This window comes from Schistocerca piceifrons, chromosome 4 (genome assembly GCF_021461385.2).
Source record: "Schistocerca piceifrons isolate TAMUIC-IGC-003096 chromosome 4, iqSchPice1.1, whole genome shotgun sequence".
NCBI classification, from domain to species: domain Eukaryota; kingdom Metazoa; phylum Arthropoda; class Insecta; order Orthoptera; family Acrididae; genus Schistocerca; species Schistocerca piceifrons.
Window position 1 is genome coordinate 720,580,592 of NC_060141.1, and position 13,628 is coordinate 720,594,219.

Genomic DNA, 13,628 nt, shown 5'->3' on the forward strand with positions numbered 1-13,628 from the left:
GCCATCTTGGGAAGATGGCTGGGAGGGGGAGCTTCCTCCGCCGGTGAACGGCCAGATGTTCGGCTACCAGCGGTGCGGCCAGGCGGAACGGATAACGGCCTGGGGCGGCAACCGCCGGGTGGAGCAGGAGAAGAAATGCGCCGTGGCGGAGAAGGAGAACTGTGCTTCATATGAGCCTTTTTGGAAGGACGTTTGGTGGAAGTACCGGTCGAAGGCTGCGAGGTCGAGGTACGTAGGATGTCTGCACGGGACGGTTCCTTCTTGAAGGCCCGTGCATCTGACTTCTGGGTCTTCGTCTTAGCAGGAGCTGATGAAGGGGCTGGTGTCTGTGGGGTGATGGGAGGAAGAGGAGACGTCGACCGCGCGATCTTAGCACTGGCCGAACGGACGACCGTGGTGCTGAAGGTCAGATCGCATGTCTGGGTTGCCACCTCCCTGGTAGTGCGAGGAGAGGCGAGGACAGTACTGTATTTCCCCACTGGGAGCAGCGTGGGCTTCCTACTAGCCAATAGCTTGCGAACAGCCGAGGTGGACACTTTCTCTTTGACCCGAATTTCTTGGATACAGCGTCTCCCTTATAAACAGGACAGTCGCGGGAGGATGCGGCATGGTCACCCTGACAGTTCACACAACGAGGAGACGGAGGTGGACAGTCACCCTCATGGGCATCCCTGCCACAAGTGACACATTTAGCCGCATTGGAACAAGACTGTCGAGTGTGATTGAAACGCTGACACTGGTAGCAGCGCGTAGGTGTCGGGACATAGGGGCGAACAGAAATAACCTCGTAGCCCGCCTTGATGCGCGATGGCAGCTTAACACTATCGAAGGTCAAGAAAAGTGTCCGGGTCGGTACAAGGTCATTGTTGACCTTTTTCATGACCCTATGGACAGCCGTCACGCCCTGCTCAGCGAGGAAAGATTGAATCTCCTCGTCAGTCAATCCGTCGAGGGAGCTAGTATAGACCACACCACGAGACGAATTCAAAGTTCGGTGAGCCTCCACCCGCACAGGGAACGTGTACAGGTGTGGCCTGAAGCAGTTTTTGTGCCTGAAAGGCGCTCTCAGTTTCTAGTAATAAGGTACCATTACTCAACCTGGTACAAGATTTGACAGATCCGGCTATGGCATCTACGCCCTTCTGGATAACGAAAGGGTTGACAGAGGAAAAATCCTTTCCGTCCTCAGATCGAGAAGCGACGAGGAACTGTGGGGCAGGCGGTAGTACTTTTGTCACTGATGGCTGGTCACGTTTCCGTTTTTGGGCAGAAGTCGAGACAGATGGAGTGAAATCCATTGCGGAGGAATCCCCCATGATTGCCAGCGTCTCCGATGGCGCGCTCCTTCCTTGTGGGGACCCTCTCAGAGGGCACTCCCGCCTTAGGTGAATGTTTACACCTCAGGTCACACCTCCCGAGAAACGGACGGAGGGACCTATCGGCATGGTCAGAAGGTATGAGCTCAGGCAATCACCCCTCCCCGGGCCTGGCCTTTACCAGGGGGTACGTGCGTGCCTTACATGTCTACCCAGGGCGGGGAATTACGCGTTACCCCGTCACCGGCTATGCGTGCGAACGCGTGGGTTGGCCTTCAGGCACGCACAGGGAGGAAGGAAGAAGAGGAAAAAGAAGAGAGAGAGAGGACAGACTGTCTCAAACGCCGAGGCGGAGACCAGAGAAGGCAATGAGAAGGAGGCAATGAGAAGGAGGCAATGAGAAGGAGGCAATGAGAAGGAGGCAATGAGAAGGAGGCAATGAGAAGGAGGCAATGAGAAGGAGGCAATGAGAAGGAGGCAATGAGAAGGAGGCAATGAGAAGGAGGCAATGAGAAGGAGGCAATGAGAAGGAGGCAATGAGAAGGAGGCAATGAGAAGGAGGCAATGAGAAGGAGGCAATGAGAAGGAGGCAATGAGAAGGAGGCAATGAGAAGGAGGCAATGAGAAGGAGGCAATGAGAAGGAGGCAATGAGAAGGAGGCAATGAGAAGGAGGCAATGAGAAGGAGGCAATGAGAAGGAGGCAATGAGAAGGAGGCAATGAGAAGGAGGCAATGAGAAGGAGGCAATGAGAAGGAGGCAATGAGAAGGAGGCAATGAGAAGGAGGCAATGAGAAGAAGGCAATGAGAAGAAGGCAATGAGAAGAAGGCAATGAGAAGAAGGCAATGAGAAGAAGGCAAGGGAAAGAGTGAGGAAGACAGTGAGGTGGAGAAGAGCAAAGAAAGGAACCAACCAAAGGAAGGAAGAAACGAGAAGTGAAAAAGCAAAATGACCGCAAATAGAGGTCGTGGAACCGTCCGTCTCCGGACGCAGGCGGTAACGACCCCCTTGAGGGGGTGGGACTCCTTTTAGTCGCCTCTTACGACAGGCAGGAATACCTCGGGCGTATTCTAATCCCCGGACCCGCAGGGGGGATGTTAGTGTATGTAAAATATAACCATAAAAGGCCAAAGACGCACGTTTTCCAGCCATTTGATTAGGTTATAGTTTAAAGTTTAGCTTTGAATAACGCTATATTTATTTATATTAACGATAAAGTTGGCAATGCTGTCACCTTATTCCATGTTAGAGAGTCTGTAACTGTCGATATTTCAAAAAATTCAAAGCAAGTTTGCTGTATTGCATTCACTACATTTATTCTTAACGGTTTCGGTTCTAAACATTCGTCCAGGAGAAAACAATACGACTTTTACATGTTGTACAACATGCCACAGGTGGCTGCCATACTAAGAGGTCAAGTTAAAACTAATATGGAATGCTCACAGCAGGTCAACGGCTCACGAAAGAGGTTGGTCGGTCGGTCGTCTGCCAGTGTACATCCGTCCTTGTTGAGCGAGCCACACTAACCTGCTGTGAGCGTTTCATATTTGTTTTAGGTTAAACTCTTGTGCGGCATCCACCTGTGACATGTTACACAACATGTAGAAGTCTTACTGTTTTCCCCTGAACGCTTGTTTACAACTGAAACAGGTAGGAATAAATTTACCAATTCAATACAGCACAGTTGTTATTCATTTCCTGAAATACAGAGTGTATATAAAAAAAGGTCGATTAAAAAAATCATAACCATTATACTAATTGAGACATGGGCGCGAACAACGTGTTGTTGGAAAGAGCAAACTCGGGTTTTATATGGTTCCCGCTAGGTAGCAGCACTCTGCGCCCACTTCTGTTCTAGTAAAAATAGTGTCGGGTCAACAAAAAGCGTTTTGCGTGGTGTAGATAGGTAATAACTGTCCAGCTTGACATTCGTACTAGGTATGGTCTGGATCCTACTACAGCACAGAGCATTAGACGACGGCAAAAACAATTCCGAGAAGCAGGTCGTTTGTGTAAAGACAAATCGCCGGGTCGTCCGCAAATGTATGACACAGACGTCGAACGCATCCGACAGTTTTACAAGGAGTCCGCAGGAATCCGTTCACCGTGCCGCTCGACAGCTCATCATGCCCCCGATGTCCTTCTGGCTTGTGTTGCGTCGACGGTTGCACATGAAGCCATATAAAATTCAGCTACCGCAAGCTCTTCGTGAAGGTGACAAGCAACGACATTACTGGCCTCCAAGGTCACCGGACCTGTCTGCATGTGATTATTTCTTGTGGGGGTTTATAAAAGACACTGTTTATGTGCCTTCGTTAGCAACAACAATAAATGAACTGAGACATCGCAGCTGTGGAAGCTGTAACTCAAGACATGCTCGCTGCAGTGAGGGAACAATTTGAACACCGCATTGACATATGCCGTGCATTTAAGGGGGCATATTGAACACAGTTGGAATGGTATGAGAAAAAAGTTTCCCTTCATCAAAATACAAAATTCATTATATATGTATATTAGTTTCAGAAATATAGACGTGGCAAATCGGATGATTCTTTTTCATACACCCTGTGTATGCACACTGCCGATTGTTGCCTAAAAATTTGTTTTTGAATCTGTCAGTGATTGATTTGACTAGTAAAACACTGAACCAATTACGGTTTTCTCTCGTGCATAACACGACGAGTTTCAGTAATTTCTCTCATTATCAAGTGCAACCAATCCGAGTGCCCTGCAAACTTTTTATAATTTTACTGCAATCGTAAAGTTGGAAAATATAATTCTTGCAATTTTTATACACGCCAACGTTAGAGAATTTTAATTTTTTGTACTTGCTTACTGTTGCTGTGCCTCCATTGTAGAGAAATATATGAATAAGTCTCTTTCTTCACAAATTGTACTCAATATATGCAACAAAATTGTATTAAACAGAAAATTAAGTGTAACTTAATTTATGCAGTCAGTGGAGTTATAGTTATGACAGCTTCATGTAAATACTGTAATTCGCGAGAAACGGAAAACCACTGACTGCATCCGAACTCTCTGGGAAGCAACATTGTCGTAATATCTTTGTACCCTACCTTGATTTCACGTAAACAGTGATGTTTATCACGTGTGTGAATTTCTGCACAACGAAGGAGGCACATCACCTGTAAGTAAACATACAACAGTTACTGTTCTCTAGAATTATTGTGTAAAAGAACACTAGAATTATATTTTCCGACTTTCCGGTCGCAGTAAAGCCATGTAAGACAAATGCACGCCAAACCACCACATACGCAGACATCACATACAGTACCAACGATGCACTTCATAATGGGAAGAGATTGCTGGAACCCGCAGTCATATGCACGGAAAAAAAATAGTAACTGCTGCAATTTTTACTATTTAAATAGAACTGACAGCTTTTCAGTTTAAAATTCTAGTTTCACGACGTGCGGTATGTCATGATTTGATAAGGCCAGAGCACGATAGATGGCTTGGACTCGAGTAAAATTTTTCGAGTAACCGGAGATGGGACGCACCTCAGTAGCTACGATCATAAAATGGTAGCAGTCACCGACGAGCGCGAAAGTTGCCCAGTTCGCATGCTTACTTACTACAAACGGTATTAATTCTTATTGTTACTTACTGTTTTTCGTTGTTTACGTCTTTCTTCATGTTCTTCCACGTAGTTGTGTCAGTTTTAGCACTTTACACTAAAGATATTCACGTTTTTGTGTTATGAAGAATCAGTCGTTTCGCCATTTTGTGTGTTTTGCTATTGCTTGATACGTTCGTCTTTTTTTGTAGCGGTGGGAGCATCTGCTATTGGTGTGTGTGTGTGTGTGTGTGTGTGTGTGTGTGTGTGTGTGTGTAAATTATTACTTTACTACGAGACAGTGGTGGTTGACCCAGGATGGGGATATCGCCTAGTTTGTCATTATACGGTGTCTAGGCGGAAGAGGGGTGTTTAAATTTTTTTATTAGTTTAAGCAGCGTCTGGTTGCTGATGTTTGTCTGCTCATTTACGATGTATTTCTTCTCTATGCTGCCTTTCGAATTTGGATGTTCTCTTGGAGGTTTAGGAGATGTTTCTTGTTACTGATGTGGCTATTTTCATGCCCTCATCTATCTTGGTCGGTTGGTTTTCTTGCCGAAGGGGTTCTGCAAATTTTGAATTGTTGGTACCCTGTTTCCATGCTCTTTGTGTTCTTTCTACTTTATTTCTAAAGTCCTGCCTGTCTGCCGTAAGTATAGAGCATCATAAGTTACGCTCAACATTATGAAAAATTGAAACGTGTAACCTGTGGTTTTCATGATTAAGAACGTTAATCCTTAAAGTACCACATATCGACTACCTTACTGCAGTGCTAATTCTGAAGTACAGGTTGCCTTACCAAATTAATGGCAATGCGATACTTCTAGCGTATTTGATTTAATAACCAAACTCTAGCCAGTAAATATCACGGAAAATTCCGTGTAGCGTAACCAGCCATATTTAGGAACTTAAAAATGCCTAGCTTTGAGTGTTCAGCTGAAACCACCATTGCCTTCGGTTCAAGTAATTAGAAACTGTGGTCTTTAGCGTAACATATATTACTGTGGTGCAAGTCAGTTTACATACATGCACTTCCGTTCTCCTTTCGCTGATTGGCTGGGTTTTATGGTTCTACTTCACAAGGTGCGTTTCCAACATACCGTTACCAGGGAAGTTCCAGTTTCCCTGTCCCCAACGTGATCTGACTATTACCATCTTGTTTTCGCCACTGACGTTTACTAGAAACAATTTAATTTTGCAGCATATTTCCTTGAATTTGTATGGATTATGGGCAGCACCTATAATCTGCCAGGAACACAATCTCACCCCTCTTCTCCCCCCCCCCTCCCTACTCCGCCAGCCACCACTCGCACAAAAAAAGAAAATAGGAAAATGAACTCGACCCGAGCTAGCCACCACAATTATGTCTGTTGCTGTGCTATCTTTTTTCGTGCTGTGCTGAAGCCGAATTTTTTTATTGTTTCTACTGCTTTGTCTCTGAGTAGGGTTGCCAGTCGTACGTATTATAATGTATTCTACATTACCTCAGGCAGTTCTCTATACTTTTTGACTAAAATAAAGCACCGAAAATACCTTATATCACAGGGCTTTTATTTTTTGGATTCATTTTACCTAAATCATTAAAAGATTAGAAAAGTTGATCGTAATTTTGCGTCCTATCTTTAACAAGCAATATAATTTATTTGCTCTATTTTATTTGCCCTACCTCAGCCATAACGATTCAAATTATCCATGGTGATTATTCACTCAAAAACTAGTGCGCGGCAGGGACGCAGACTGCATTATTTTTGTTGGCGATCGCTTTTAACGTCTTTTTTCGGATGCGCAAGCGCGGTACCCGCCAGGTGGATTCATTCGACCCATCCACCGGAAAATGATCTTGCTCGCTCGGAGGTTTTATTTATTTCTTTATTTTTGAATCATCAGTCTTCTGTCTGGTTTGATGCGGCCCCCCACGAATTCCTCTCCTGTGCCAACCTCTTCACCTCAGTAGTGCTTGCAACTTACGTCGTCAATTATTTGCCGGGTGTATTCCAATGTCTTCCTCTACAATTTTTGCCCTCTACAGTTACCTATAGTACCATCGAAGTCATTCCCTGATGCCTTAACGGATATCCTACCATCCTGTCCCCTTCTTGCATTGTTTTCCACATATTCCTTTCCTCTGCGCAGAAACTCTTCATTCCTTACTTCATCAGTCCATCTAATTTTCAACATTCTTCGGTGGCACCATATTTCAAATTCTTCGATTGTCTTCTGCTCCGGCTTTCCCATAGTGCGTATTTCACTACCATACAATGCTGTGCTGTGCTCCAAACGTACATTTTCGGAAATTTATTCCTTTAATTGCGGAAGAAATCTGAGGTTTTATTTATTCATTTAAAAACCATCCAGAATGTGTAATAGGACTTATAAACTAACTGATGACTTTAAATTTAAAGACACCAGTATTTCTTGTGGGACACAGTCTACGTTACTACAGTTTTGAACTCTCCAGTAACAGTAAAATACCAACACTAATTTTAATTTGAGGAATACATAAAAAGGAATATTTACGCAGAATAAATGAAGATAAAATGACAATCTAAGCAGCTTTACCCCAATATTTGTCAATCACTAACGCCTCGGAACTAGCGGACATTAGCTCATCAATGGCACATCTTGCAGGATCGTCTATGTTTTTGCAAGTGCTCTGTAGTTCGTTTAACTGCACAAAGGGCTGATGATAGGCGATAATTTCTGCAAACTATCTGTTAACCTTGCAGCCCCTATTGCGAGTTTATTTTGAGCGTATTCTGAGTTTTCCAGACGGGCCATTCTTCAGTGAAACCGCCACATAGTTTTCCGATGGTGTCATCCAGTGGTGGTCAGACATTTCCCGCACATTACTGAGAACACTTCTGTTGACCAGTGTTATACTGTAGCCTGGACAGAAGTGTGGCGGTATTCCAGTATCGGGACCCCGGCGGATACCGGCTCGTCGTTGGGAGGTAATGGAAATGTCGTGTGGCTAGGGCCTCCCGTCGGGTAGACCGTTCGCCTGGTGCAAGTCTTTCGGTTTGACGCCACTTCCGCGACCTGCGTGTCGATGGGGATGAAATGATGATGATTAGGACAACACAACACCCAGTCACTGAGCGAAGAAAATCTTCGACCCAGCCGGGAATCGAACCCGAGCCCTTAGGATTGACAGTGTCACGCTGACCACTCAGCTACCGGGGCGGACGTCGTTGGGGGGTAGGCGGACACTTCTTGACGGAACGTCCACGCTCTTTTCGTCATAATGGGAACTTCTGCTCCACCTCAGTGTTTTATTTTGGGATATTGTACCCGTAAAGGGAAAGCATTTCATCACCCAATTTTGTATTGGCATTTGGCGTTTGCGCCCCTTTGAAATATAGTTCAGCATTCACCTTCTGTTTAAGATCCTGAAAGCCATCTCGGCAGACCGTGGACGCTGTATAACTTGACATTCGAAGAACGTTCGAGAAATGCTAACCGCACCACCGCTTTCTTACTGAAGTACGATTACATGGGGACATCAAACAAAATTTGTACAGATTGAGTATTTCTTGATAGGGAAAATACGCATGTCATTTTGGAGAGTCGTCGACAGATATAGTAGTAACTTCAGTTGTGTTCCGTGGAAGTCTCTTGCGATCCTTGCTGTTCATGCCGCATAACGACGACCTGGCAGACGATAGTGACCTGAGACTTTTCGCAGATGGTACTAGCTATCTATCTATAATGGATTACTATTTGGAAAAAGTCAGTCAAACCCTGATAAAATTGACAAGTGACGCGAAAACCGGTAATTCGGTTTAAATGTTGTGAAATGTACGATTTTGACTTCCCATAACTCAAAAGTGTACCTCATCTCTGCAATATCGATGAGTTACAACTGGAGCTAACTCATTCAAGCACCCGATGTAACTTTTTATTTATTTATTTATTTATTTATTTATTTATTTACACGTCAAATTCCGTAGCACCAAATTGAAGAGCAAATCTTCAGTGTCATGGAACGTGTCAGTACATAAAATTACAACATAAAAGTAATAACAAATAAAAAATATTTATGAACCCGAAAAAGTCAATCCGTAAGTTTAAGTAAACGCAATCAACAATACAACAAGAATCAGTTTTTCCAAGGAACTCTTCGACAAAATGGAAGGTGTGACCCACGAGGAAACACTTCAGTTTCGATTTTAAAACTCGTAGATTACTGATAAGATTTTTGAATTCGAGTGGTAGCTTATTGAAAATGGCTGGATCAGTATAGTGCACATCTATTTGCACAAGAGTTAAGGAAGTCCGATCCAAATGCAGATTTGATTTCTGGTGAGTATTAACTGAGTGAAAGCTGCTTATTCTTTGGAATAAGCTAGTATTTTTAACAAGAAATGACAGTAAGGAAAATTATATATAAGAGAGAGATAGAGAGGAATGTCAAAATACCCAGACTACTGAAAAGGGGTCGACAAGAGGTTCGTGAACTTACACCACTTATTGCCCGAACCGCCCGATTCTGAGTCAAAAATATCCCTTTGAAGGGGAAGAGTTACCCCAAAATATAATACCATACGACATAAGCTAATGGAAGTAAGCGAAGTAGACTAATTTTCGTATCGAACGATCACTTACTTCAGATACCGTTCGCATAATAAAAACTGCAACAAGTCTGAACAAGATCCTGAACGTGGGCTTTCCACGACAGTTTACTATCAATCTGAACACCTAGGAATTTTAACTGTTCAGTTTCACTAATATGCCCATTCCGTGAAATTAAAACGTCAGGTTTAGTTGAATTGTGTGTCAGAAACTGTAAGAAATGAGTCTTACTGTGATTTAGCATTACATTATCTTCTACAAGCCATGAACTTGGGTCATGAAGTGCACAATATGAAACCGAGCCAATATTGCACACAACATCCTTTACTATCAAGCTAGTGTCATCAGCAAACAGAAATATTTTAGAGTTACTCTTAATACTAGAGGGCACATCATTTATGTAAATAAGGAACAGGAGTGGCCCCAAGACTGATCCCTGGGGCACCCCCCCCCCCCCCACTTGACCGTACCCCACTCAGACCCCACATCACAGCCATTGTCAACATCGTTAATAATGACCTTTTTCTGTCTGTCGCCAAAGTGGTAAACCAACTGTGAGCTACTCCCAGTACTCTGTAATGGTCCAATTTTTGGTGACAATCAGATAGGCTGAGTTGTAGGTATACAGTTTGGACAAAAATATGAAAGCAGGGATAAATGCATGCTTTAACATAAATGCAGATGTTACACACACCTTCAGGTTGCAGGGAGAGAAAATAGATTCAACGTCCCGTCGATATCGAGGCCGTTAGAGACCGAGGACACGCTCGGACTGTGTTAAGGATGTGGAAGGAAATCGGCCGTGCCCTTTCAGCAGAACCATCCCAGCATTTGTCTGGAGCGATTTAGAAAAATCACGGAAAACCTTAATCTGGATGGGCGGACGCGAGTTTAAACTGGCGTCCTCCAGAATGCGAATCCACTGTAATAACCACTGCACTCTTCAAGTTGCGCTGTTGCATTTGACCACAAACGGCACCTGCGGAATGTCTTCATTACGTTGCCAGTGTCAGTCGTGGTCAAAACAATTCTCTGTAGTTGTAGATACATGAAGTCGGAGCTAATTATATTCTAACTGGAGTAAATTGATTGCTGGTGCTCGTTACGTGGGCGCTTCTGTAACCAAGGTAGCTGAAGTATTTGGTATTTCAAGAGACCATATCAAAGGTTTATACCGCCCCCATGAACCATGGACCTTGCCGTTGGTGGGGAGGCTTGCGTGCCTCAGCGATACAGATGGCCGTACCGTAGGTGCAACCACAACGGAGGGGTATCAGTTGAGAAGCCAGACAAACGCGTGGTTCCTGAAGAGGGGCAGCAGCCTTTTCAGTAGTTGCAGGGGCAACAGTCTGGATGATTGATTGATCTGGCCTTGTAAAACTAACCAAAACTGCCTTGCTGTGCTGGTACTGCGAACGGCAGAAAGCAAGGGGAAACTACAGCCGTAATTTTTCCCGAAGGCATGCAGCTTTACTGTATGGTTTAATGATGGCGTCCTCTTGGGTAAAATATTCCGGAGGTAAAATTGTCCCCCATTCGGATCTCTGGGTGGGGACTACTCAGGGGGACGTCGTTATCAAGAGAAAGAAAACTGGCGTTCTGCAGATCGGAGCGTGGAATGTCAGATCCCTTAATCGGGCAGGCAGGTTAGAAAATTTAAAAAGAGAAATGGATAGGTTAAAGTTGGATGTTGTTGGAATTAGTGAAGTTCGCTGGCATGAGGAACAAGACTTTTGGTCGGGTGAATACAGGGTTATAAATACAAAATCGAATAGAGGTAATGCAGGAGTAGGATTAATAATGAATAAAAAATAGGCGTGCGGGCAAGCTACTATGAAAAGCATAGCGAGCGCATTATTTTGGCCAAGATAGATACGAAGCCCACGCCTACCACAGTAGTACAAGTTTATATGCCTACTAGCTCTGCAGATGAAGAAATTGACGAAATTTATGATGAGATAAAAGAAATTATCAGATAGTGAAGGGAGATGAAAATTTAATAGTCATGGGTGACTGGAATTCGAGTGTAGGAAAAGGGAGAGAAGGAAACATAGTAGGTGAATATGGATTGGGGGTAAGAAATGAAAGAGGAAGCCGCCTGATGGAATTTTGCACAGAGCATAACTTAATCATAGCTAACACTTGGTTCAAGAATCATGAAAGAAGGTTGTACACATGGAAGAGGCCTGGATATACTGACAGGTTTCAGATTATATAATGGTAAGACAGATTTAGGAACCAGGTTTTAAATTGTAAGACATTTCCAGGGGCAGATGTGGACTGACCACAATCTATTGGTTATGAACTGTAGATTAAAACTGAAGAAACTGCAAGAAGGTGGGAATTTAAGGAGATGGGACCTGGATAAACTGAAAGAACCAGAGGTTGTACATAGTTTCAGGGAGAGCGTAAGGGAACAATTGACAGCAATGGGGGAAAGAAATACAGTAGAAGAAGAATGGGTAGCTTTGAGGGACGAAGTAGTGAAGGTAGCAAAGGATCAAGTAGTAAAAAGACGAGGGCTAGTAGAAATCCTTGGGTAACAGAAGAAATATTGAATTGATGAAAGGAGAAAATATAAAAATGCAGTCAATGAAGCAGGCAAAGAGGAATACAAACGTCTCAAAAATGAGATCGACAGGAAGTGCAAAATAGCTAAGCAGGGATGGCTAGAGGACAAATGTAAGGATGTAGAGGCTTGTCTCACTAGGGGTAAGATAGATACTGCCTACAGGAAAATTAAAGAGACCTTTGGAGGTAAGAGAACAACTTGTATGAATATTAAGAGCTCAGATGGAAACCCAGTTCTAAGCAGACAAGGGAAAGCAGAAAGGTGGAAGGAGTTTATAGAGGGTCTATACAAGGGCGAGGTACTTGAGGGCAATATTATGGAAATGGAAGAGCATGTAGATGAAGATGGAATGGGAGATATGATACTGCGTGAAGAGCTTGACAGAGCAGTGAAAGATTAAGTCGAAACAAGGCCCCATGAGGAGACAACATTCCATTAGAATTACTGACGGCCTTGGGAGAGCCAGTCCTGACAAAACTCTACCATCTGGTGAGCAAGATGTATGAGACAGGTGAAATACCCTCAGATGTCAAGAATATAATTATTCCAATCCCAAAGAAAGCAGGTGTTGACAGATGTGAAAATTACCGAACTATGAGTGTAAAAAGTTACGGCTGCAAAATACTAACACGAATTCTTTACAGAAGAATGGAAAAACTGGTAGAAGCCGACCTCAGAGAAGATCAATTTGGATTCCGTAGAAATATTGGAACACATGAGACAATACTGACCCTACGAATTATCTTAGAAGCTAGATTAAAAAAAGGCAAACCTACGTTTCTAGCATTTGTAGATTTAGAGAAAGCTTTTGACAATGTTGACTGGAATACTCTTTCAAATTCTGAAGGTGGCTGGGGTAAAATACAAGGAGCCAAAGGCTATTTACAATTTGTACAGAAACCAGATGGCAGTTATAAGAGTCGAGGGGCATGAAAGGGAAGCAGTGGTTGGGAAGGGAGTGAGACAGGGTTGTAGCCTCTCCCCGATGTTATTCAATCTGTATATTGAGCAAGCAGTAAAGGAAACAAAAGAAAAATTTGGAGTAGGTATTAAAATCCAGGGAGAAGAAATAACTGAGGTTCGCCGATGATATTGTAATTCTGTCAGAGACAGCAAAGGACTTTGAAGAGCAGTCGAAAGGAATGGACAATGTCTTGAAAGGAGGATAGAAGATGAATATCAACAAAAGCAAAACGAAGATAATGGAATGTAGTCGAATTAAGTCCGGTGATGCTGAGGGAATTAGATTAGGAAATGAGACACTTAAAGTAGTAAAGGAGTTTTGCTATTTGGGGAGCAAAATAACTGATGATGGTCGAAGTAGAGAAGATATAAAATGTAGACTGGCAATGGCAAGGAAAGCGTTTCTGAAGAAGAGAAATTTGTTAACATCGAGTATAGATTCAAGTGTCAGGAGGTCGTTTCTGAAAGTATTTGTATGGAGTGTAGCCATGTATGGAAGTTTTTTTCTTTTTTTTGTGGTTTTAGGGCGCACAACTTCAATGGTCATTAGCGCCCAGACTACGTTAAGAATGCACCGCGAGGCACAAGTTTAAAACAACAACTAAAAGGGAAAACACGATAAAAGACAG

The 13,628-nt window shown here is 43.5% G+C and overlaps 1 protein-coding gene across 2 annotated transcripts in view; it reads right to left on the minus strand.

Moving 5' to 3' along the window:
* The window catches only part of LOC124794675 (alpha-1,3-mannosyl-glycoprotein 4-beta-N-acetylglucosaminyltransferase A), an 834,427-nt gene that overhangs the window by 306,207 nt on the left and 514,592 nt on the right, over positions 1–13,628 (minus strand). The window contains exon 3 of one of the 2 annotated variants that reach the window (XM_047258208.1): positions 4,393–4,461. The exons of the other annotated variant lie outside the window; for it this stretch is intronic. Within the exon in view, the coding sequence (XP_047114164.1) occupies positions 4,393–4,458 (66 nt within the window). The 5' untranslated portion in view covers positions 4,459–4,461. The remainder of the gene's footprint in view (positions 1–4,392; positions 4,462–13,628) is intronic. 2 annotated transcript variants of the gene reach the window in all.